At 52.7% G+C, this 23,839-nt stretch overlaps 1 protein-coding gene across 10 annotated transcripts in view; it reads right to left on the minus strand.

The window, feature by feature from the left end:
- The window catches only part of FAM193A (family with sequence similarity 193 member A), a 147,112-nt gene that overhangs the window by 2,524 nt on the left and 120,749 nt on the right, over positions 1-23,839 (minus strand). For 2 of the 10 annotated variants that reach the window (XM_064488651.1, XM_031438666.2), the window contains 4 exons: positions 21,353-22,199; positions 14,219-14,300; positions 7,812-7,993; positions 7,052-7,433 (listed from right to left, as the gene is read on the minus strand). In XM_064488651.1, coding sequence (XP_064344721.1) covers positions 7,318-7,433; positions 7,812-7,993; positions 14,219-14,300; positions 21,353-22,199 — 1,227 coding nt within the window. In that variant the 3' untranslated portion in view covers positions 7,052-7,317. The other 8 variants (XM_031438692.2, XM_031438688.2, XM_031438675.2 and 5 more) reach the window with 7 other exon arrangements.

The raw sequence follows: 23,839 nt of genomic DNA on the forward strand, positions 1-23,839 counted from the left end.
GCGAAAGGCATGTGTTAGAAATGAAGAGAGGGTAAACTTCAGTGATCCAAGTGCTCATCGCAGGAAGCTGGGAAAAGGCCTGCAAATTAAACCCAAGTAAGACGGAAGGAAATAGTAAAAGTGAAAGTCAATGAAATAGAAAGCAGAGGAAAAACCAACAATGTCAAGAATTAGTTCTTTTACATAGTAATAGAACTGATATACCCATAGCATGACCGATAAGAAAAAAAGAGAAAACAAATGGTTAATGTCAGGAATGAAAAGGGAGGGACATCACTAGCGATCACTTAGATATTAACAAGATACTTAGAGGATAGTATGAACAATTTATAAAGCTGATAAATCTCACAGCTTTGATGAAATGGATAAAGTCCTTGAAAAACACAACTTACTAAAACTGGCACAAGAAGAAATAGAAATCCTGAATAGCCCTATTTCCATTAAATAGATTGTAGGTAAAAATCTCCAATCCAAAAATGAGCAGAAGACTTAACAAGCAATTCTCCAATGAAGACATACAAATGGCCTGTAGGCACATGAAAAAATGCTCAATATTGCTAATTATCAGAGAAATGCAAATCAAAACTATAATGAGGTATCATCTCACAGCAGTCAGAATGGCCATCATTAAAAAGTCCACAAATGATAAATGCTGGAGAGGCTGTGGAGAAAAGGAAACCCTCCTGCATTGTTGGTGGGAATGTAGTTTGGTGCAGCCATTATGGAAAACAGTATGGAGATTTTTAAAAAAACTGTAAATACTTACCTTTTGATCCAGCAATCCCACTCCTGGGTATATAGCCGAAGGGAACTCTAATTTGAAAAGATACATGCACCCCAGTGTTCATAGCAGCACTGTTTACAATAGTCAGGACATAGAAGCAACCTAATGTCCACTGACGGATGACTGGATAAAGAAGTTGTGGTCTGTTTATACAATGGAATACTACTCAGCCATAAAAAAGAATAAAATAATGCCATTTGCAGCAACATGGATGGAACTGAAGATTGTCATTCTAAGTGAAGTAAGCCAGAAAGAGAAAGAAAAATACCATATGATATCACTCATATGTGGAATCTTAAAAAAAAGAAAAAAGAGGACAATAATGAACCCATCTACAAAACAGAAACAGAGTTGCAGACAGTAAATTTTATGGTTGTGAGGGGGAAAAGGGTGGGAAGAGATAAATTTGGGAGTTTGAGATTTGCAAAGGTTAACCACTGTATATAAAAATAGATTAAAAAAATTTCTTTTGTACAGCACAGGGAACTATATTCAGTATCTTGTAATAACCTTTAATGAAAAAGAATATGAATAGGAATATATGTATAGATATGCATGACTGGGACATTATGCTGTATGCCAAAGATCGACACATTGTAACTGACTGTACTTCAATAAATAATTTAAAAATCCACCTATTTAATAATGAGTTTCTAAACTCATTATTAAAAAAAGAAAAAAAAAAACCTCTCTTCACAAAGAAAATTATAGGCCCAGATGACTTCAGTGGTGAATTTTTCCTAACGTCTAAGAAAGATATACCAATCCTACAGACACTCAGGGAATAGAAAGTGGGAATGTTTCCCAGCTCATTTTATGACACTAAAACGTGAGAGAGAAGGCAAGAAAGAAAGAGACAGACCACTATCTCATGAACATAGACGCAAAAATCCTAAAGAAGATGTTAAATTGAATTCAGCAATGTAAAAAAGGATAATACATTATAACCAAGTGAAATGTTTACTATAGGATACAAAATTGTTTGCTATAAAATCCCCCACTAATTCACTATTATAATAGAGGAGAAACCATATGGTCATCTCAGAAGCAGCAGAAAAAGCATATGACAAAATTCAGTACCCACTCATGGTAACAACACTCAGCAAATTAGGAACAGAAGAATTTCCTCAATCTGATCAAGGTGTGTGTCCCCCAAACCTGTAGCTGACTTTATACCTGACGGTGGAGTGCTGACCGCTGTCCTCGTTGTGGTTCTCATCAAGGCAAAGTGTTCACGCTCCTCGCTGCAATCCCATATTGTACACGAGGTCCTACGTAGCACAGTAAGGGGAAAAAAAGAGTGAAAGAATAAAAAATCAGAAAAGGAGAAATAAAACTGTCCCCATTCAGATGACAAGATTATGTATGTAGAACATCCTAGGGGATCTTAAGAAAAAAGTTTAGAATAATTAAGTCAAATTGACCAACTCAAGATACAAAGTCAGTGTATGAAAAATCTACTGTATTTCTTATTATATATTTGCAACAACTGGAAAAGCAAATTAAAAAAACTTGTTCTGGGTTGAATTGTGTCTCGCCAAAGGATACTCTGACCAGAAGACGTTGAAGTGCTAACTCCAGAACCTGTGAATGTGACCTCATTTGGAAATAGAGTCTTTGCAGATCTAACCTAAGGTGACGTCATGCTGGATTAGGGCGGGTCCTAAATCCCATGACTGGTGTCCTTACAGGAAAAGGGCAGAGACACGCCCAGGGGAGAAGCCCACATGAGGCCTGAGGCAGGGCTGGAGAGGGGCGTCTGTCGGCCAAGGAGCACCGAGGATCGCCGGTGACCGCCAGACGCTGGGATTGCGGCATGGAGCGGACGGTTCCTCGCAGCCTCTGGAAGGAACCAATCCTGGAATTTCGATTCATATCCTGTAGGACTGTGAGAGAGTAAATTTGTTCTCAGCACCTAGTTTGTGGCACTTTGTTAAGGGAGCCCCAGGAAGCTAATGCGTGACTCTGCTTATGAATGTCAGAAACATTAAATGCTTAGAAAAAAATGTATCAAAAGTGTGCAAAACCTTTAATAAAAGCTACAAAATATTGCTGAGAGAAATTCAAGAGCAGCTAACTCTGAACAGACCCCACGTTCACAGCCTGGGAGCTCAGGAGTCTCCTGATGTCGTTTCTTCCCCAGCGGGTCTGTAGACTCAGCACAGCCTCAGTCACGGCCCCGGCAGGCTTTTATGATGAACTGATTTTAGAATTGGTGCCTTCTGTTCCCTCCTCTCCCAGGACCCCAGTCTCATGTCTGTCAGAATGCTCGACGAAGCCCAACGGGCCATGTCCCCACTGCTGGTGGCTTCTGTTTCCATGCCATGAAGTTCACAGGCATTTTCTTGTGAGGTTTCTAATCTGCTGTTAATTGTATCCAGGGTATTTTTCACTTCAGATTTTTTCTTTTGGGTCTTTTCTGTATCATCCATTTCTTCATCTTGTTCATGTTTGCCTTTATATTTATGAGCAGATTTGTGAGATCTGTAATAGCCCTTTTTAAGGATTTCGTCTGCAGATGCACCATCTTTAGGTCTGTTTCTGTTTGATATTTCTCCTGATTAAGGTTTATGTTTTCCTTCTTTGCATGGCCTGCTAATTTTTGCCTGGACTCCGTCATCGTGTGTCTTACTTAGTTTGTCACTCAGGGTAGTTTGTATTTCTTTTTAAAGAATGTTGGACTTTGTTCTTGCTAGCAGTTCAGTTGCTCAGGACCTGTTTGATCCTTCTGAGGCTAAATTTAGATCCCACACTAGGGCTAACGCAGCCCCACTGCCGAGGTGATTCCGCCCGCGTGTCAGCAGGTCTCTCCGCAGCTGCTGGAAACTCAGTCTGTTTCAGCGCTACTGCTCTCTGGTGGTTTCCCCCTGGACTGATGGAATTTTATGCCACACAAGCACAGATCCGTACACTTGAGGGGATGCTCTGCAGATCCGTGTGCGGCCCCGTCCTGGCTGGAACGCTGCCCCGCAGACGCCAGCCAGCCTGCTGGCCCCTGCCTCCGCTACGCAGCAGTCCCGCGGGGCTCCCCCGAGGCCGGGGCCTGGAACCTGCCTGCAGGCGGGAAGCTGGAGCCCTTGAGGGCTCCACCTGTTCCCTGCCCGTCCCCCAGGAAACATGCCATGGGCTAGCTCTTCCAGCATCCAAAAGCACCGTTAAGAAAATGCCCTCGGTTTTACAGTCGTTTACAGCAGGACGGTTTCCACGGCACTTCGCCCTTCCCAGGCACTGCCGTCCGCAGGCCCGTCCAGGCGCAGCCCCAGCCGGGCGCCGGCGCGCGCCCCTCGCCTTGACCGACGCCGCTCCGCACGGCTCCCAGGCACACGGCGCCCCCCCACGCAGCTCGGGGGCTGTTGTGAGGGTGCGCTCTTCACTTCACACTTCAGAACCGTCTGCAGCTTCCCGCCGTGCTGTGTCGCGCCCCATGGCGCTGCTCACTCTTACTGTGACGGTGGATCCGAACAGTCAGGAACTGCCTGGGGTGTAGTTACTCCCACCCGTCACTCTGTCTTTGAGACAGTAAAACAGTACGAGCTGTGGGAAGTTCTTTCATCTCCTTTAAAACAACGTACTAATGAAACTAAGCGCTAACCCTCGCTGCCGTGATATGGTTTTTAACGGATGCGTGTGTAGGCGGAGTTCAGTAAAAGGACATTTGAACTGCTTCTCTTCTAGCTGTTACTTTATTTCATCTGAAGATGACTCAGCATCGTGACCTGCGTGAGGTTCCCCCGGAGGCGGACCCCCAGGAGCAGGACTCGGACGTCCCGCAGGCACAGCTGGGCCGCAGGCACAAGTCCCCAGCTCGGCTGTGCTGAGGCCTGGGCCCGCCCCCGCGGACCGAGAAGGGCTGAGCTTGGGCGTCTCCCTCTGCCCTCCACCCACCTCGAACCCCTCAGCGGTCCTGAGCCCATCCTGATAACTGGACTGGTCCAGGGACGTGCCCTTGAGGAAAGATCCAGAACGCTAGGGCTGGGGCTTGCACGATTGGTGGGGCTTGCAGGAATCTGGGTCCGAGGGGCCAAGAGTCCAGGTGGGCCAGCAGGCCTGGGCGCTGGGCAGAGCAGGGCCGTGGAAATGGCAGGTGGGGCCCCCCAGGGGGCTGAGTGGGGGGCGCCCAGGGACCCTTCACCACTCGGGGCTCTGAAAGTCCCTGCTCACAACACCGCTGGGGGCCTGCGGTTCTCCTCAGCAGCCAGAGTGGCCCCACAGACAGGGGAGCCAAGGCCCGAGGTGGGCTGAGCCCTGGCAGGACCTGGACTGTCCATGGGGAGAACAGGCCCCACCCGGGAACCCCACCCTTGCTCTCACCACGAGGCCCGGCTTCAGGGTCCTGGGGGACGCGGCAGGGTCTCTGCCACTCCGCGTGGTCGTGGCGTGGTCTCAGCTTCTCCCTTTGCAGATCACTCTCCCACCCAGAGAAAACAGAACAAGCAAGCCAGCCTCTCGACCCCACTTCCCCTCTGCCTACTGGTCCCTTCCCTGCTCCCTGCAGACCAGCTTCCTTGGGCTCCGGTCAAGGTCACCTCAGCACTGGAGCCCCATGGCCAGTCCCTGGGCCTCAACTTGACCCCAGCAGCCCCATCCCGGCCATTCTCTCCCTGTTCCTCCACCTCCAGGATGCCCTCAACCATACCTGCCTCTGACGCCTGGTTCTGGGGCTCGGAACTGTCCTGTCTGCATTGCGGGCTGGTGAGCTGAGGCTTTCTGTCCCAGGGGCCAGACACTTCACCCGGGTGTGTGATGGGCGCCCCAGACTCCCCCCTTCCAGGGTGCACACCCCGTCCGCCAGGGAGCCCTGTGGCTCCAACTGCCAGGATGTCTCCAGAGGCCAGACCTTTGCACCCTCTCTCTGGCTAAGAGCTGGGCCAGGCACATCTCCACTCACCAATGGGCCCTCACACGTGCACAGAGGCAGGTTTACAAGAGGCTGGGGCAGTGGGAGCTACGGAGTGTTCTAGGGGCTGAGTGGGAGCCAGACCACAAACTGCCAACAGCTCAGAAGGGGCCACGCTGGGGTTCCTTTTTCACTTTAGGTACCATTCACCTTATTGCTAATTTATACCTAGTTAAATATTTGTAGTTTCTCACTGTTTTATTAGGGGTCATGAACCCCCCAAAACTGGATGGGCACCTGCCTACAGGCCCCTACATAAGCCCAGCCCATGACCCACTCCCCTCTTTGCACTGCCACCCTCAGCTCCCGAGGTCTGAATGCAGTGCTCCCCGCTAGGCCTTCCTCGACCACCCCGGAGGGACTGCCTCCCGGGCCCCCCACCCCACTGTGCTCTCGGCCCTCCCCACTGCAGCCCGCTGAGGCTCTGGTGGGGCCTGGGCCTGTGTGGCTCGCCAGGGCCCCAGACAACCTGCTGAATATGGAGGACAGTGAGGGCACCGGGAACCCCAAGCCACTGCTGGGGTGACCCGGGGATGCTCCGGGGCTGGTGGCCTGGGTTCCCCTTGGGGGCACAGCCGCCAGCCTGCCCGCCCGCCCCCTCCCTGCCACACTCCCCGGCGCCCCCAGCAGAAAGCAACCAGACGAAGTCTGCTGCTTGTACTAATGTATTCCATCTTTCAAAAAGAAAGACATGATTTTAATATTACTTAACAATATGTTAAAAAAGTAGCCAGGCAGGCCTCCGTGTTAGTACAGTCGTACGCGCTCTAACAGACTTGACGGTGTGAGCACTGGTGGCTTGGCTTCTGGACCTTCTCATCTGCAGGGGTCTTGCACAGCTGGCTACGAGTCGGGGGTCGGACACGGACAGTGTGACGTGTACACTCAAACAGTAGGTCGTGGAGGAGCGAGAGCCCTGCCCCCCGGCCGCCTCGGGTGAGACGCGCGGCCCAGAGAGCTGAGCGTGCGACGCCCCCGCGGGGATGGACGGCGGGCCAGGGCGAGATGCGGAGGCGACGGGGCTGGGTGGTGACGCAACTCGTCCAAGGCCCTGGCCTGCCTCCGAGGCCGCGGAGGTGGAAGGGCTGGCGGAGCTGCGGTTCCGATCCGACGGCACAGGGCTCGGGTCGGCGGCTCACTCAGACCACACACACAGAGCGAGGACGGGCGAGCAGCAAGTTCTCGGGCGGGGCGGGGCTCGGGGCTGCGGCCCCCCGGCCTGGCCGCCCGCCTGCGCGTCCCTCTCCAGGCCGCCCTCGTTCAGTGCGCAGCAAAGGTGGCTTTCTTCAAGCTGAAATTGGACCAGTTGATGGAGAGCCTCTGCCGGGTCTGCCTGGCGGAGTCCAAACAGAACCTGGGGAGACAAGAAGCCCGACAGTCACGCGGGGAGCCCGCCCGGCCCCCCAACACCTGGCCGCGGGCCGCACTTCATGGCGGGGACGGGCCCCGGCCGGCACCCTGGACATCCTCTGGGGCTTTGTGTCCGTCACCCTGCGCTTCAAGGAAGGGCTGAAGGAAGCTTCCCACGAGCCCATCTGAGAATCGGAAGCTGGGGTCGAAGCCGGGCTCTGCCGGCGGCCACCACCCTACCCCCCGGGCCCCGGAGACCCCGGCCTCCCCTCGTCTGTCCTCAGGGTCACCGGTGATGTGACTCGAAACAAGCACTTCCAGGGCGAGACGCAGCCACACGCCCCCCGCCCGGCTCTGGAGCAAACGTGCTGAGCGTGCTTCCCAGGCAGTGGAGGCCAATTTCTGTGTCATATGAAGCGAAGAACATTGTCTTTCAAAATCCTTTCCTTTGCACATTTCCTCAAGTTCTCACCCTTCCAGCACTAACTTGGGTAGCAGGAATTTGAATCAAACCTGAAAACGGTACTGTTGTCACTTGTCCAGCAGGTAAAAGGAAGTGTTTTTGCTTAAACTGTGGCTAAATAATTTCACCACAATCGGTGGTGCGGCTTGCCTGATGGGCTCTGTCCGGGCAGAGGAAGCCCCCGCCACGCTGCCCCCCCCCCCACCCCCCGGGAAGGGCTGCGCCGTGTCGCAGAGCCCAGATTCCTTCCCTGACCACAGCTGGTCAAGCCCCAAGTCCTCGTGATGTTACCCTTTAAAACTTCTGGAAGCTCCCACCTCTGTGTCTACCGTCTCCCCTCAGCTCTGGCGACAGCCTCCCAGCGGTGTCCACTGCTGCATGTGCCTGGACCCCTTGCTCTTCACAGCAGCTGGATGCCCGGGGTCCTCGTCCGCGCCCTGCTCCCAGCCGCTCAGGGAAGTGCTCCGGGCTGACCCGGAGCAAGGCTCGCACCGGCTTCCTGCAGCACAGGGCGCCAGAGCCCAGTGTGACCTGGCTGGTGTCCCCCCCACCCCCCAGCTCCTCTCTGGACACTACCTCCCGTCAGGCCTCCGTGTTTCAACTGGGGACTATGTCATGCACACGGACGTACACACGTCCAGAACACGCAAAAGCCTGGGCGACGGCCGCCAGGTCAGGACACCCACACTGCCAGCCCGGGAGGTGGCTGCTGCCCCAGCCCTTGGGAGGACCAGCCCCCATTGGTCTTTGTAGTTTCACGACTCCCACAGGAGCCCCCGGCGATAACCTGCGCTGACTTTGCACCATGTTTTTTCACATTGGTTCTTTCACTCAACACTAAGTTTGTGCAACTCCCCCACGTGACTACAGTCTGTTCACTTTTGCGGTTGTAAGGACACACTGCCCCGAACGGACAGACAAGTGGACGATGCGCTCACAAGCGGTGGGGCGGCCTGAGGGCCGCCCCGGTCAGGGGGCCACCCACTCCCCAGGGCGGCCATAGTGTCGTCCGGCCGCTTGGCATCAGATCGGTCTTCCCTGAGCGGTCCTTGGCACCAGTCCTTCGTGACGTGAGGCAAGTACCGCCTTCCCACTTCCTTAAAGCAAACTGTTGACTTTAATGCGTTCAGTTTACCAATCGTTTATTTGATGGTTGATATCTCCTTAGAGACATCTTCCCCTGCTCTGAGGTCCAGAAGACACTCATTCACCTGTACCCCAAATTATAAGGTAAGCTCTGGACACAGAACCTGAACCCATCTGGAGCGGACCTCTGGGGGAGGTATGGGCGGGGACCCGACTTCAGTTTTCCTCACAGAGGCAGCACCCTCCCAGCTCCATCCACCCACCCGCCTGCACCTCCCCAGCACCTGCCCGGCCACCTCCCGGGTACACACAGGTCTCCCTGGGCACCAGGACCAACATGCCTGCCCACGGGCAGGAGAGGAGCCTCCCCCGCTCCTCCTCTTCTCCTAGGCGGGCATTAGTTGGTACTTTACAATTCCCTTCTTTTTTGGCAAATGTGACACACACAGCGGGACGTAAAAGAACCGAGTGTGAAACACAGAGACTCACTGCAGAGCACACGCCGTGGCCACCAGGCCGAGCTGTGGGCCCCGCCTGCCGCCCTTGCCACAGCTCTCCTCACCTCGAAGCCATAACGGCTCTGCCTTCCACATCGACTGTTCCTCTTGGTTTTCTTACAGTCTTAACACCTTCGTGTGCGCCCTGAACCGTGCACTTCGTCTCCTGAAACAGGCTCTAGTGAGGCCGAATTTATGTGCAAGGACCTGCAGTCAGTGTGGAGCCTGGGGTGCCGACAAGTCCACGCATCCAGGAAATCGTCACCTCAGAGCCACAGCACCCCCTCAACCCCCACGGCCCCCAGGCCGCCCTGCCGCCCGGCCCTGGGCCAGCACCGGCCTGTTGTCCGTCACCGTGGAGGAGTCTGTGACATCTGGAATCCTGCACCGGCAGGTCCGGCCTCCTGCGTGGGGCCCCGCTGGCCTCGGGCGGGGGAGCGCGGGCGGGCGGGCTGTTCTTCTGTGTGGACATCTGGGCTGCTCCCAGTTTGGGGCTACACATGAGACTTCCAGGAGCACGCGGGGACAAGTCTGTGCGGGTGCACACTCACTCCTCCTGGGCAGGCCCCCCGGGGCGGTGCTGCTGCGCTGAGTGGCAGGTGTGTTGAACAGCGGACTTCAGTTCTGCCTAATTTTAACTTCCTATAAATAGGGTATCATGTACATCCTTGTGTGCTCTCAACATCCAGTTTGTAAGATGCACGGAGTTGTGTCACACAATGCTCTGGTTTGTTCTCTTCTGTTGCTGTAACAGCCCACGTACGACTGTGTCACAATGTACCCATCCCAGCATGTTTCAGAAACACTGTGTGAAGGTCCACAAAACCCTCATCGGGTTTTAAATCTCGGATACATTCCGGGAAACCTGACAGTGCAGTGATTCTAACACGTCCCACGAATGAGCAGACAGACATGCTGTGCCCGGGTCCTCAACGCTCCTCCGTGAAGTTCCCCGTCTTCTGTGCACAAGTCCCGTGCAACTCCTGTTAGACTTGCCCACAGACACCGCACAGATTCTGGCACTGTTATAAATGCTAGCTTTATTTAAACTGCATTCCTGAATTATTGATGGTGTAGAGAAAAACAAGTCACTTCTGCACCCCTGTCCCACAGCCAGGCTCCTGCTAGACTGTCCTGGGCATGCTTCTGTGACTCCCCGTTAAGACAGTCATCCCCTTCCCAGCCCTTGTGCCATCAACTCCTTGCCGCGCCTCCCGCGCCCACGGGGAACCACGCTCAGGGCTGGGCAGAGGCAGCCACAGGGCGTCTTTGTTCTGTGCGCGCTTCCACATCTTTCCCGTTTTGGAAAACATTTCATGTAGATTTCTTTCTTTTTCAGTAAATTCCTTTTTAAAGATACTTCCTTCTATTGCTAGTTTATCATTTCTTTTTCAGTATTTTCGTTTTTATCAATTATAAATGGGTGGTAAGATCTTAGCAAAGATTTTTTTTTCTGAGCCCACTGAAATGATCACCTGGCTCTTCTTTAATGTATTAGTGTGCAAATAACGTGTGCATGTCCTAGTATTCGCTACTCCGTGCGTTCAGTCCTGGGATGAACCAGTTTTGTAATACGCTTTCATTACACTGTTGGATTTGGAATATGAGTATTTTCTTGATGACTTTCGCATCTAACGTTCATGAGTGAACCAAGTCTGTCATTTTCCGTTTTTCCTGGTATTGTTTCTGGGAGATTATCGTATCAAAATTTTACTTCTCTCATAGGACGAGGAGGCGCGTGCCCTGCGGTGCCAGCTGTCTGGTTTCCAGCCCCTGGTGGCGTCGGCACGACCGAGCAGCCCACAGCCGGGAGGATTCTCTGCGGCCGTTGGAACGGAGTTTTCTCGTGGGGAAGACATAACTACTGCTTTAGCTTTTTAGTTTAATTAATTTTACTGAACCATTCAGGCTATTTTTAAATTGGGTTAATTCTGTGTTTTTATTTAGGTTTTGAAATTAACTGTAAACTTGTTCCCAGTGCTCTCGCTCTGCAGTCTCCACAGTTACATCTTCCTTTTCACTCACGTATTCCCAGAATCAAAGAAGCCCCTTTTTATTGTGGAAAATTTCAAACACACACACAAAAGCAGATTATGGTAAAACAACCAGAGCCATCGTCCGACTTTGATAATCACCAACATCCTGTTTCTTCTTACATCTAGTCGTGGAGTTTCTGGTGGGTTTTCCTGTTTTTCTTGATCAGCCTTGCAGAGGCTTTTACGTATTTAGTTACTGTTTCCAAAGAATCAAACGCTGGCGCCGCTGACCTTCCGTTCCGTTTCCCTCTCCCTTATGCATTCTCTTTTGTTTCACTTTCCCTGAGTTTATTCTGTTGCTGTTTTCCTAATTTCTCAAGTGAAGGCCTTAATTCGGCAAGTTTCAGGTTTCTAAAACGTGACTCGCACATCTAAGGCCTCGGGGAAGTGCGCGCGAGAGCAAACGTCCCTGCACGCCGCGGTTCTCACAGGCAACATCTTTATGCTCTTTTAGTTCTATAAAATTTTAAAATGTCCACTGTGGCTTCTTACTTGACCTGTGAGTTAATTTAAATTAAATTTAAATAATTTTAGATTTCCAAATATTTAGGGATTTTAAAACGTACTTATTGTAAATACCCAACTTCAGCGTGCTTAGGTCAGAGAACAGTTACACACCGTTCTCTGACATTTCCGAGCCCCGTGTCCTGTGCCCCCCCCACAACCCGTGGACATTCCCCATGTGCTTAAGGACACAACTGTCTGCCTCTCGGACGCAGCTCCCGTCTGCGCCCACGAGGGGAAGCCCGCCAGCCGCGCCGGCTCGCCCCCACGTGCTCACGGACGCCAGGCTGCCCGGCGCGACAGAGCAGAGCCTGAGGCCCCCCCAAGAGGGCGGGTCTGTCTGTTTCTCTGTGCGGCCCAAATAGTTCTGCTTCTCGTATCTGGGGGCTATTTCATTAAGTACTTATGCTTAAAATGTCTGTTTTTCCTGACAAATCGAGCCGTTTGCCGTGACGAAGCAGCCGTCACCCACCCTCGTGATGGAGCACACTGGTCCGACAGTGACACGGCTGCCCCAGCCCCCTCTGCGGCCCCCTCGCGCCCGCCCTTCTTCTGCTGCGGCTGGGCCGTGTGCCCGTGAGCAGGGTGCACACACGCAGGCGCACGGTACAGACCTCGGCACGACCTGACAGGCCGCTTTCATCTCTGCCCACTCACTGCCTGTGATGGTCACTGGTACAACGGGACTTGTCGGCCATCTTTTTAAAATTTGTTCATTGTACTTTCTGTACATTTACTTTTTTTCTCTTTTTGAGTTTTTCCTTCTACTGATTAGCAACTCGTACACCCTACTTCCTCTTCTTAATACTTGCTCCTGCAGTTGTGTCATGCCCGTTTAGCTTCCGTCAGAACGCTAACTACCTGAGCAATAAGAGGGCCCGGGGACGCTCAGCTCTGACCGTCTCATGCCCGACTTAGGCGTCGCTACTGTTCAGCACTGGGGTTCCCCCAACGCGGCGTCAGTCGGACGTGGTTATTATCCTGCTTCACAGAAGGCATGGTTGTATCTACCTGGATTTGTCAGGCGGCTTCTCATTCCTTCCTGTCTATCAGGCTGCCCTTCTGAGATCAGTTTTCTTTCTCCTGAAGTGTAATTTTAGATGCTTCCTTTTATACAGGTCTCTCCATAGCAAGCTCCTGCAGTTTTCCTCTGCTATGGGGAAAAGCGGTTTTGAGGGTCACATAATTACAGACAGTCTTCTCTCGGCCTGTGAGTACCGCTCGTGGCCTCTGCCTTCACATGCTAGGTCTAGGAACGGATCTCTGCTTGTTTATATGCTGTGCTTTTTAACTTGCAGACTTGTATTTCCCATTAGTCCTGCTAAACCCTCAGGCGTCTTCTCTCTCCACGGCTCTCCTGCAGTCTCTCCACGCTCCCGAAGACGGGGCTCCGTCGCGCTCCCGAGCCCCTCCCGCACATTTCTGTTTCCCTGATGTGTTGGTGCATCCTGGGTGCACCACTTGGATGCAGCTTCCAGGTCACTGACTCCCTCTTCAGCAGCATCTAGTCTGTGTTCATCCAGCTACTGAGGTCTTGATTTCAGTAAGTATATTTTTCATTTCTTCATTGATAAGATCACGCGTGATCTTTATGTGCGCGAGTCCTACAGGCTTACCGGGGGAAGTGTCCCCCGAAGTCTGGCCCGCACCCAAGAACGGCCCCTCGTCTGTCCCCTGCCCCCCGCCCCCCGGGCACAGCTTCAGCGCAAGCCATCTTTGTAAGTCAAGTAATTCACCTGTTGATTCTTTTGGACTTTGTACAGATTCATGGCACCTGGGAGTGACAGTTCCACTGCTTCACTCTATGCCTCACCCCTTTCTTTCTTTCTTTCTCTGTCTTCACACACAGAGGCTGCGACAATGGCCGTCCTCAGTGTTGTTATTTTTTCATCTCAGTGGACAGCTTTCAGCGCGTCACTAAGTGTGACATTCACTGCGTTTACGGTCATGTCAGGAAGGGGCCCTTCTTGTCCTAATTAAGAGTTTCTATTGTGAATGGATGCTTAACTTCAGCAAATGCCTTACCTGCTAAGATTAAAACACACACATACACACACAAGACATATAGTTTCCAGAAACATTTAGAATTTTGTGTTTCAGGTATGAATTATGAACTCTTTGTACTGCGAGCTGCTCCTTTTGTGAGCGTGTGTGTGTTATTTGAAACAAAGAGGGTAAAGTACTTCCTAAGAAGGAACAAGGACTGTAAAGTGAAATTTTCTTGCCGTTTTTCACACAGTAGATAAAATATTCCTGAGTAAGTACGAACGAAGTCTGCTTACCAGGAAAACTGAGCAAATTATCTAAAATGTCGCCTCCCTCCTTAAAGTCACACCGCATCACTGTGTCCCAATGCCAGCACACACGGAGACAAGCTGACGCCCGCCGGCTGCGGCACAGCGGTCCTGACACGCTCGGTGGAGAGAAGTGAGTGGGGGGGGAGAAGGCTGGTGTGTGTGCGCTCGGCGTGTGGGTGGACGTGCCAGGATGCCTCACAGTGGCCGGGCTGCGTGGCCAGTGACAAGTGGCAGTGCCACGGGAGGGTGGCCTACGGTAACCACGAGACTATCTTTGCTTCAGACACACCCTCCTGACGTTTACCTTTTGAAATACTCCACCTCCCGCTCCGTCTCATCCATATCCACGCTGTCCAGGTCGATGTCTTTGGGCAGAAAGACATCATCTGTAAGATGAAAGAAGGGAGGCAAGTCAGTCACCACAGCACCCGGCCAGCTCACCACAACAGATCATATGCTTTTAATTTCAGTATCTTCACAAACTAAAAATTTTTCCTAACGTGAGATTTTGCAAACAGCCAAAGGAGGGAGGACTCTCTCACGTGCTTGTGAACGTCCAGGTCACCTGGAATTAGTGGACTCCTGTGTGCGGAGCAGAGGAGACCCACCTGCTGGCACCCAGATGTCCCAAGGGGTCAACATCAATCGTCGGGAGAGCCCTCGAGAAGATTCCTGAACCTCAGTGCACGCAGAGGGTGTCTGTCTTAGTCCCTGCTGGAGGGTGGGGCGGGGGGAAGGGGGGACACGACTGTCAATGGAAGTGTCCCAGAAGGCGGGCCCAGGGAGGGAAGGGCTGTGCCCAGGCCCCGACGTCAGCCTCTGGAGGAAGGCAGCTCTCCCAGGCACTCAGTTTACACAAGCAACACCCCAGACCTCATCAAAAAGCTTTCCAGGCTGTTCCCACAGGAAAGCGCAGCCACAGCAGCTGAGGAACCCTCTTCAAAAACAGGCTGGAGCAGGGGGACTACTGACTGTCCCCCAGAATCTCGGCAGCTCCGAGGTTTCAACTTCTCCCTCCTGCTCTTCCTGGGCCCTGGATGAGCCCGTGCGCCAGGGCCTCCACAGCGCACACCTGGCTGGGGTGCAGGCTGGCGAGGCGAGCACGGCGCCCGGCTCCGCCCGAGACCGAGCGAGACCCCGACAGCGCTCTGTTAAAGGCCAGTCTCCTTCCCCGTCCCTGCCTCGGCATGGGGTGGTGTTTTGAGTCTATAGCAAGTAAAGCCCCCTCCCCTCCCCTCCCCGGGCGTCTGCACAGCAGGGTGCTTCAGGCGCGGCTGACCTGCACTGGGCGCTAACACTGTCGAGGACTCCCAGCACCGGGCAGAGCGCCTTCACACCCATCAGCTGGCAGAAAGCCACCGGGGGAGCTTCCCCCTGAGGTCCCGCGGCCCCTGCCCCAGCCCCTCCGCCAGCTCCCCGACCCCCCAGCCTCCCTCCACTGTATCCCCGGGGTTTCCACCTGGATACCAGCACCATCAAACCTCCGCCGCCGCCCCGCCCTCCTTCCCAGCTGCCCGTCCACAAAGCCGCCTCCTCGGTGCATCCGCCGCCAGGCATCGGACCACGCCTTTCCTGACAGTGGCCGAGAAAGCACCCTCCTGGCCCCTCCTCACTCCCGCGTCACACCTTCCATCCTGTCAGGCAAGTTCCTCGTCACCAGTGGGGGACCCTGTCTCCTTGCCAGGCTCCTGGGTCCAGGCCTGCAGGCCGCCCACTCCAGACCCCAGGAGTCACCCTCACAGCACGGTCCCCAGCCCAATCCGCTCCCCGCCCGGACCCCTACTCCCAGACATCTGTTGGTGGCTCACTGGATGAGGCCTCGGTCAAGGAAACAGTGGTGCACGAGGAAGGGTGGGTGGGGCAGGAGGGTTTACAGATGGACAGGAAGTGAGGTCCCTGAAAGGCCAACCCAGCAGTCGCCGTCAGCAGTTCCAGAAGAGAAGGCTCTTCAGCCACAAAGCAAACCCAGAGCAGGCACGTCTGCCGGAAATGCCGTCATGAAAAGCGATTTCTAATACTTGGCTTACTGACCGGAAATGATAATCAGTATTGAGAATCTTAAGAGAAAAAAAGGACAGGACTATAACCAGATTCAGTACCAGACATTTTACACAAAAACCTGTATTGACAGAGTGAAAAGCAACTGTGACCTAAGGATTCCAGACCCTGCCAGGCTGTCTGCTCACTGTTATGACCACAGGGAACAGTCTGTTTTTCCAGAGCTCAGAGGGCACTGTGCCCTGACCCCACCTGAGGACAGGGGCCTGGGGGTGACTGGGAACCCTGTGCAGGAGGACCGACACCAGCACCCAAGGGATTCACAGGTAGACTCAAGAATGCTGTGTGTTCTGAGAAAGCAGAAAGAATGCAGCTGAGATGGGGGAAGCGAAGGGTCAGGAAGGGGAGAGCAGAGAGGAGAGGTCAGCGCTTGGCAGTCACCAGCGCTAAGTGGAGTCGGAGGCCCTCATTCTGAGCAGGGAGGCGGGGTGGGCACCAAACCACGAATGTCCCAAACACCAAAGAGCAAAGAAAACACGCCACGTAGAAAAAGAAACAGCAAACACAAAACACACCTAGCAGTTATAAAATAACACCAGGGCTGAGACCACACCGTCGGACCAACAGTGGAAACGGGCCGCCTCACTGCAGACTGTCACTGTGTCCCCACGGCAGGACTCAGGTGTCTAAGCTGAACACGAAGAATGGCCTAAAACCAAGTAACTCAGAAACGAGGGGACGAGGACACAGCGGCCCCACCAGGCAAACAGAAAGCGCAGGAGATAATGGCAGCAACGAGCATCACTGACACAGGGGAAGGCGAGCCGAGAGCACACGCACAACAGGAAGGACGTTTGGAAACGCTGCGAGCCACGATGCAGCACGGTGGCGCCAGGAGTGCGCACCAAGTCACAGAGAAGCCAGCTCTATAAAGCACGGCTACAAGAGATGCAAGAAAACACAGAAACTCATAACAAGTAACAGAATACAGTTCAAGAGGACAAAAAACAAGCAAGGCTACAGAAGCCCCAGCCCCAAGTGTAAGTCATAACTAACTAAGCCAGGAACGGCGCTGTGCCATCAAGCAGAGAAAACGCACGTTTAACTCAGACGCACACAGAGCAGTCACAAAAGTATTAGGAAGTCTCATGAATCAGAAATATCACAAAAAATACCTTCTGATTACAGTGTAAAAAATCCTAGAAATTATTAACATAAAAAAGGCTCTCGTACTTCGAAATCTAAAAGCCACCGATTAAGCTAGAGGGTGAAAGGGAAAAAACCACATGGAAATTACTGAATTTCTAAAAAAGGAACCAAATGGAGACATTACGAGACACTACGGGATATACTTAAAGGAATTATCAGAGAAAAATTCAAAGTGCTAAACACTTTGATCAATAAAAAATGGAGGAATGAAAAGAAATGAAATAAATTCCCTAATCAAAAAGTTAGAAAAAACAGTGAAGTAACACAAAAGAAACCAAGGGGAAAAAAGATAAAAGCATAAATTAATGAGGTAGAGAAAGAAAAACAGTAAACCTAATTAATGAATCAACGGTTTGGATCTAGACAAACTAGTAACTAACTGAATCAAACAGAATAGGGAGGAAGAAAGCACAAATATACAAAATAAGAAATCACAAGAGGAAAATAACCATTGACAAGGAATTTTTTTTAGAAGTACGTACTCTGCAGACACCTATGTAGAAATGGTGGAGAATCTAGATGAAAGGATGATTTCCTCGAGGAAGTTTACCAAAATTAACCTCATCAGAGACAGAAGTACTTCAACATCGTCAAGGAACGCGCCCACAGAAGGCCCCCGGCCCGAGGGCTGCACAGGGCGCCCCCTCACACCATGGGAGCTAGTGGCCCCCAGGGCGGGCGGGCCGCCCCAGAGCACTGCGAGTGAGAAACAGACACAGGCCCTCCCTAATTCTTTACAATGTGTCATAGAGCTAAGAAGAAAAGCCACGTTTACTCTCCAGAGATGCTAGAAAACCTCTGACAAAATTCAGTGTCTATTCCTGGTAACACTCAAGAAAAGTAGGAATTGTTGGATATATTCTTAACACGATAAAATACATAAACCTACCCTAAAGCCAGAATTACCTTAACGTAGAAACACCAGACTTTCCTATCAAGTTCAAGAATGACGCCATTAAACAAGAGGAAAACCGTGAAGAGGCTTAGAAATCGGAAAAGTGGAAGTAAAGCTCCTTCTATTTGCAAGGAGATGGCAGAGTACCTGGAAAACCCTCGAGAATCAACAAGAAGACTCAGACAACGAAATAATTCAGTAAGGAGAAGATACAAGGTTAACACAGAAGCTAACACTCCCACGCGTACAGCCAGCCATCAGAGCGGCACTATCCAGCGGAATTACAACGTGAGCCAACGTATAATTTAAGACTTTCTAGTGGCCACATTCATAAAATTAAAAAGAAACAGGTTATATTAATTTTAGTAATATGTATTTTATTTAATTAAATATGTCCAAAAGACAATCATTTCAACATGTAATCAATACTAAAAATTACACTGAAATCTCTTACATTCTTTTTTTTCATACTAGGTCTACACTCACAATACCCCTCAATCTGGACTACCCACAGGTCAGTCGCTCAGGGCTGACGGGCGGCTGTGGCTCCTGCACTGGACAGTCCAGGAGTGGAGGGCGTGGGGGCAGAGAACACTTACAGTTAAAAACAAGGAAGATTAAATACTTAGGAATAAGCTTAGTAAGAAATGTGAAAAATCTATGAGAAAAATCTATGTCCTGAAAGACATAAAGTAGACTTGAACAAATGCACAAATGCCCTTTATTCTTGGGGAGGACTATCACAGAGACATCAACTGTCCCTAAATTAATTTATAAATTCAGTGCAATGCCAATGACAATGTCTACAAGTTTGTTTTTTTTCAGGGAGCTGGGCTCACTGACACCAGAGTCCATCTGGAGTATGAACACACACAGAGCCTCTGAGAGCAGCTAACTCAGTGTGAGAAGGCACTTGAACACACAGAGGAAAACGCAAGTTTAGGGCAGTACGAGGTGGCACTATGAGTCACCAGGGAAAGGGGAAGTTTTCAGTAATTGGTGCTGGGACAACTGGTCAACCATTTCGAAAAGGATAAAACCATTCAGGCATCACATGATACACAAGCATGAACTCCAGATAAATGTACCAAGGAGTTAAGTGGAAAAAAATGAAACCACGCTTACACAGAAGAAAACTTGGGCACATTCCTCAGAAACCTTAATGTTAGCGTAAAGCTTTCCAACAATTATTTAAAATCCAGAGGCAGTAAAAGATCAATGAACTGACTATATAGAAGTAAAAACTAAAATCTGTGCATAGCTAACAAACATCAAAAACAGAGTCAGAAGACAGCTCAGGAACTGGGAGGATGTGCCTGCAGCATGCGATGCAGTTAAAAGGCTAATAGCCCCAATTTATAAAAGACTCTTAAAAATGGAAGGAAAAGGACCAAAAACCCAATTAAAAAATGAGAAAATGACAGAATAGAGAATTCACAAAAAAAGATACAGAAACAGCCCTTAAAAACATGACCTCACTGTAATGAGAGACAAATGCAAATGGAAACCACAGGACAGGCCCGCCCAGCAGGCGGGCCCCAGGGGCAGAGCCCGACAACGCACCGTGCTGGGGAGTCTGTGGGAAAACCGCGCTCAGACGCGTGGCTTCCGAGGCCGGCGACACCAGCAAAGCCTGCCGCGCTTCCCTGCGGCCCCGCACCCCGCGTGTGCCACGGCACCGAGTGTGTTCACAGAGACCACGACGCCTGAGCGCTTGTGCGGGAGTGGGCGACTGTGCAGCGGAGCCCACGCACACCTGCACCCTGAGGAAGAGCTGCCTGGGTGGACGGGAGGGCCTTCCAGAGTCAGAAGCCGGGAGGCAAAGAGGTCTCTCTGCCACCTCTTGCGTAAAAGAAGAAAAGCAAGTAGGAAGCCCAGTAGGAATGGGACGGGGAAAAACATCAGGGTTAAGGGAGGCAGACAAAAAACAAGAGGGAAAACAAGCAGAACGGGAACCTGGCTGCATGTCCGAGGAGCACCCGCGACAGCACCAAACAGGCGGTAATAACGTGAAGGCCCTCTGGGGGAAAGAGCTAATCCGGGCCCCTTGACCACCTCATCCCCTCAGGCTACAGACAACGGACCGCGTACAAGCACACAGCAAGTGCGGGTGCAGGCGGGCAATCCCGAGTCCCCCCGGGATGCACCCCAGGACCGAGCAGGTCAGGAAACAATGGACAGCGGGAGCGGACAACGGGGCCCACGAGGAGCGCGGTGGTGCTGGGTCAGGGCTACGGTTGCCAGCGTTAACTCGGATTTACTACGGAAATGAGACAGAGACACAGATGTGTGCACAGTGCAAGCATGCATGCACACACACCTCCTCCTAGGCTCTGCCAGCTGAGAAGGCCTGGAAGCAACGACACACCAGTAGCACCCAGGCCTAGTCTCACCGCCGCTGTCCAGCTCGTGAGCCTGGGACACGCAGCCACCCAGAAGGACAGGAGTGCTCAAAGGATGACCGGGCGGAGCAGCCATCCTAAGGGGGCTCCCACTGATGGACTCTGGGACAGTCAGAGCATCAAATCCACAGCGTTCATAAAGGACCACAGTCTATGGCACAAAGTAAGAATGTGTGAATCCACCCTCATGTAAATAACAGAATGAATAAAAAAAGACCACGAGGAGAAGGCAATCTTTTCGTACAGAAGCCAGATAAGAAACGTAGAAAAAATGTTGGAAAAATCACCATTTGGCCAACAACACAGCAGTACCCACTCGAGGTAAGAACCGTCTATGGATGCTTGCCCTGCGGGCACACGACCAAACACGAGACACCTCTCCCCACAAGACACTTGGGCGTCACAGGCCAAGCGCTACACTGGCAGTAGAGAGACTGGGCGGACACCCCCGTGGCCCAGGATCAGCCACCCCTGACACAGCTGTGCCCCTGACACCGCTAACGCGGGCCCACCCATCGCTGCCACGGCGCCGCCAGACAGGGGTATCGTGTCCATGTTAACCTCCTGATTCTGACACCTGTACTGTGGTTTTCTAAGAGTGTCCTTATTTTGAGGAATCACACACTGAAGTATTTAAGGGTCAAGGGGCACCACGTCTGAAACTACTCCATCTGGTTCAGAAAGGTGACGGGAGGGGAGAGGACAGAGCGAGTGTGGGGCCGTGCCACTCGGGGCTGGGAGTGCACAGGACTCCTCGGTACTCTTTCTTGCAGCTTCTGGGACGTTTAAAATTACTCCAAAATAACAAAACACAATTGACAGCGGCGATCTGTCCCCACCGCTGGCGCACAGGCCACCAACAGCGCAAAGCGCACGCCCCCCAGGGCCGCACCCAACCTCCAGGAGGGACGGACGGGCGCCGCTCTGCATTTACCGATTGAGCTGCTGGCTCTGTCTCCCTTCTTCTTCTTGTTCTTCTTGCTCTTGCCCTTGGGCTGCGGGGAGTCTGCGGGCACCGGCTTGCCGCCCGGCGAGTGCTCGGTGGGGGCAGCGGGCTCAGCGGGGCTGGGGCTGGACTTCCCCTCCCTGACGTGGTTCAGCTGCTTCCTGTTGTTGTTGTTGCTGTTGGCTTTCCTCTCCTCCCTCTTCTGCTCCGCCAGCGGGGCCAGGTCCAGCACTTTAGCCTTGGACTCGGCCTGGGGCCGGGGCCTGGGCGGGGGCTCCAAGGCCCTGGGGGGCTCCAGGGCCTTCCTGGCCGGCTCGCCAGGGGCCTTGCTGGCCTGCTTCAGCTTCTGTCTGCCGGGCCCCTCTCTGTGCTGATGCATCACGTCGAGCAGGAAGGACAGAGGCTCCTGCCGCTTCCCGCTGGCCTCCTTCGGGAGGAGGAGCTTGGAGTCCCTGGCGTCGGCGGGGTCGCTGGTGTCCCCGCCGGCCCCCGGCCCTGGCCTGGGCTCTGTGTGGTCCGCGTGTCTGGAGGGGGAGTGGGATGAGGTCTCTGGGTCTTCGGGCGGCTCCAGGGAGCCGTTGAGGATGCTCTCAGAGGAGGGCACGGGCTCCGCGGCGGCCTGGAGACCTCCAGCAAGCATGTCCAGCTTGGGGTAGTCCTTACTCGGCCTCTCCTTCTTCTTCTTCTTCGCGGCTCTCAGCTTCTGAAGCTCCTGGAGCCGCTGAAACTCCTCCTGGAGCCGCTCCTCCTCCTCCTCCCGCCGCCGCCGCTCCTCCCGCAGGTGCAGGTGCTCCCGGGCCCGGGCCTCTGCCTCAAGGCGCGCCTTCTCCTCCAGCTGCCGGTGCGAAGGGAGAAGGCAACGTGAGACAACAGTAAGTGCTCTGAACACTAAGACGCACAGAAAAGCAAGGTGAATTCAAAAAATGAACCATGTAAGAATACACACTTGGAAAAGGGCTACAAAGGGGCTAAGCTTAAACGCAACTATGCCAAGTCACTCCACTCCACGGAACCGTCAGACTTGCTGTCCTCACGCCCTCCTGACAGCGGGGGCGGCAGTTCACATAAAGGCACAGGAAACAAGGTCGGGGCCGCTGCTCCGCTCTCGCCGCAGGGCTCTCCCCGTGCGAGTGCGGCGGGGGTGCCGCCCTGGACGGACAGCGGTCACACGGCCTCACAGGCGCCACCAGGGCTCCGCAGGCACCCGGGCAGGTGGTGGCCGGTGCTGACGTGCTCACAAGGGTCGGGAGGACACAGAGGAAAGGGGCACCAGAAACTTCGAAACTCCTTTTCCCACCCGCAGACAGAATTCCCAACATATTTTCGCTACTGTGACAGAGCAAGTGGCTTCCTAAAATATTCAGTACAGGAAAGGCAAACACATAATGGTTGTTCCTGCTGTCCAAATCAGCAGGAAATCAATTTTCTCCTCAAGTGCAAGTCGTGTTTTATTGGTGACAACATAGTCCAGGGGCATAAATGGAACGATTCCTTCTGTTTAGAAAACAAATAAAAAACCAGAGACTGGCTCCTCCGTCACTGAGCTCCATAAGGCTCGTGCTCCTAAGAATCTTTGGCAGAAACATTTTGCATGGGAAAATGTAACAGTCCTTCCAAATTTAAATTTTTTTCCACAATATTTCAGTAGGCAGTCTCGAGAGAGAATTTACTTGTCTTTATGTTTAAAGACTTAAATATAAAATTAGGTTAAGATTTTAATGACAGGTTTTTAAAACACCCGATGTGACAACTCAAGTAACAATTATATGAAATCCTGCTCCGTCTGCTAGAGGGAAGCCTCTCGGGAGGCGGCACCTGACAGACAGCTCCTGCCACGTGCCTCCCACAGCACAGTCTGGGCTGAACCCGCCACAAAGGGAACCCAAAGCCCAGGTGTGCTGCCTTCATTCCAACAACCAGCCAGCCATCAAGATGTGCGCAGGTTTGCGGGTCGCTCTGCAAGTGCCGTGCAAGGAGAGAGCACCCGGGGGCGCGTGGAAGCGGGGGGGGGGGGGGGGATGTGGCAAGGCTGTCGGGGCTGCTGTAGCATCATTTGGATCAGACGGCCTGAAGGACAAAGGACAGGAGTCCAGTGGAGGGCAGTCCCGAAATGCGTCCTGAGTCTCCAACCAATCCCAGAGGGAAGTCTCCAGGGCCTTGGGCCCCCTGGGACCCCGATGCTGAAGGTCCCCCCGCCCCGGGCCAGCAGGGCTTGGCAAACCCAGATGTCCTGGGGCAGAAGCAGGCCTCTCCTTCGAAGCCCCCTAATTAGACCTGAGAGCAGGTCCAGACCTCCCTCAGGGCTGTGAGGTACAAGCAGGCCTCCTGACGGCTACTCCACTCAGTACAACAAACACAACTAGTTTTCAACCACAAAGAGCTAAGTTGGAAGCAACACATGCAGCCTGACCTCCAGCCCACTGTGGGCATGCCACCTCCTCCTCTGACCTCTGACTTGGCAAGGGCCTCACCTCC

This window comes from Camelus dromedarius, chromosome 1 (assembly GCF_036321535.1).
Source record: "Camelus dromedarius isolate mCamDro1 chromosome 1, mCamDro1.pat, whole genome shotgun sequence".
In the NCBI taxonomy this organism is placed as follows: Eukaryota; Metazoa; Chordata; class Mammalia; order Artiodactyla; family Camelidae; genus Camelus; species Camelus dromedarius.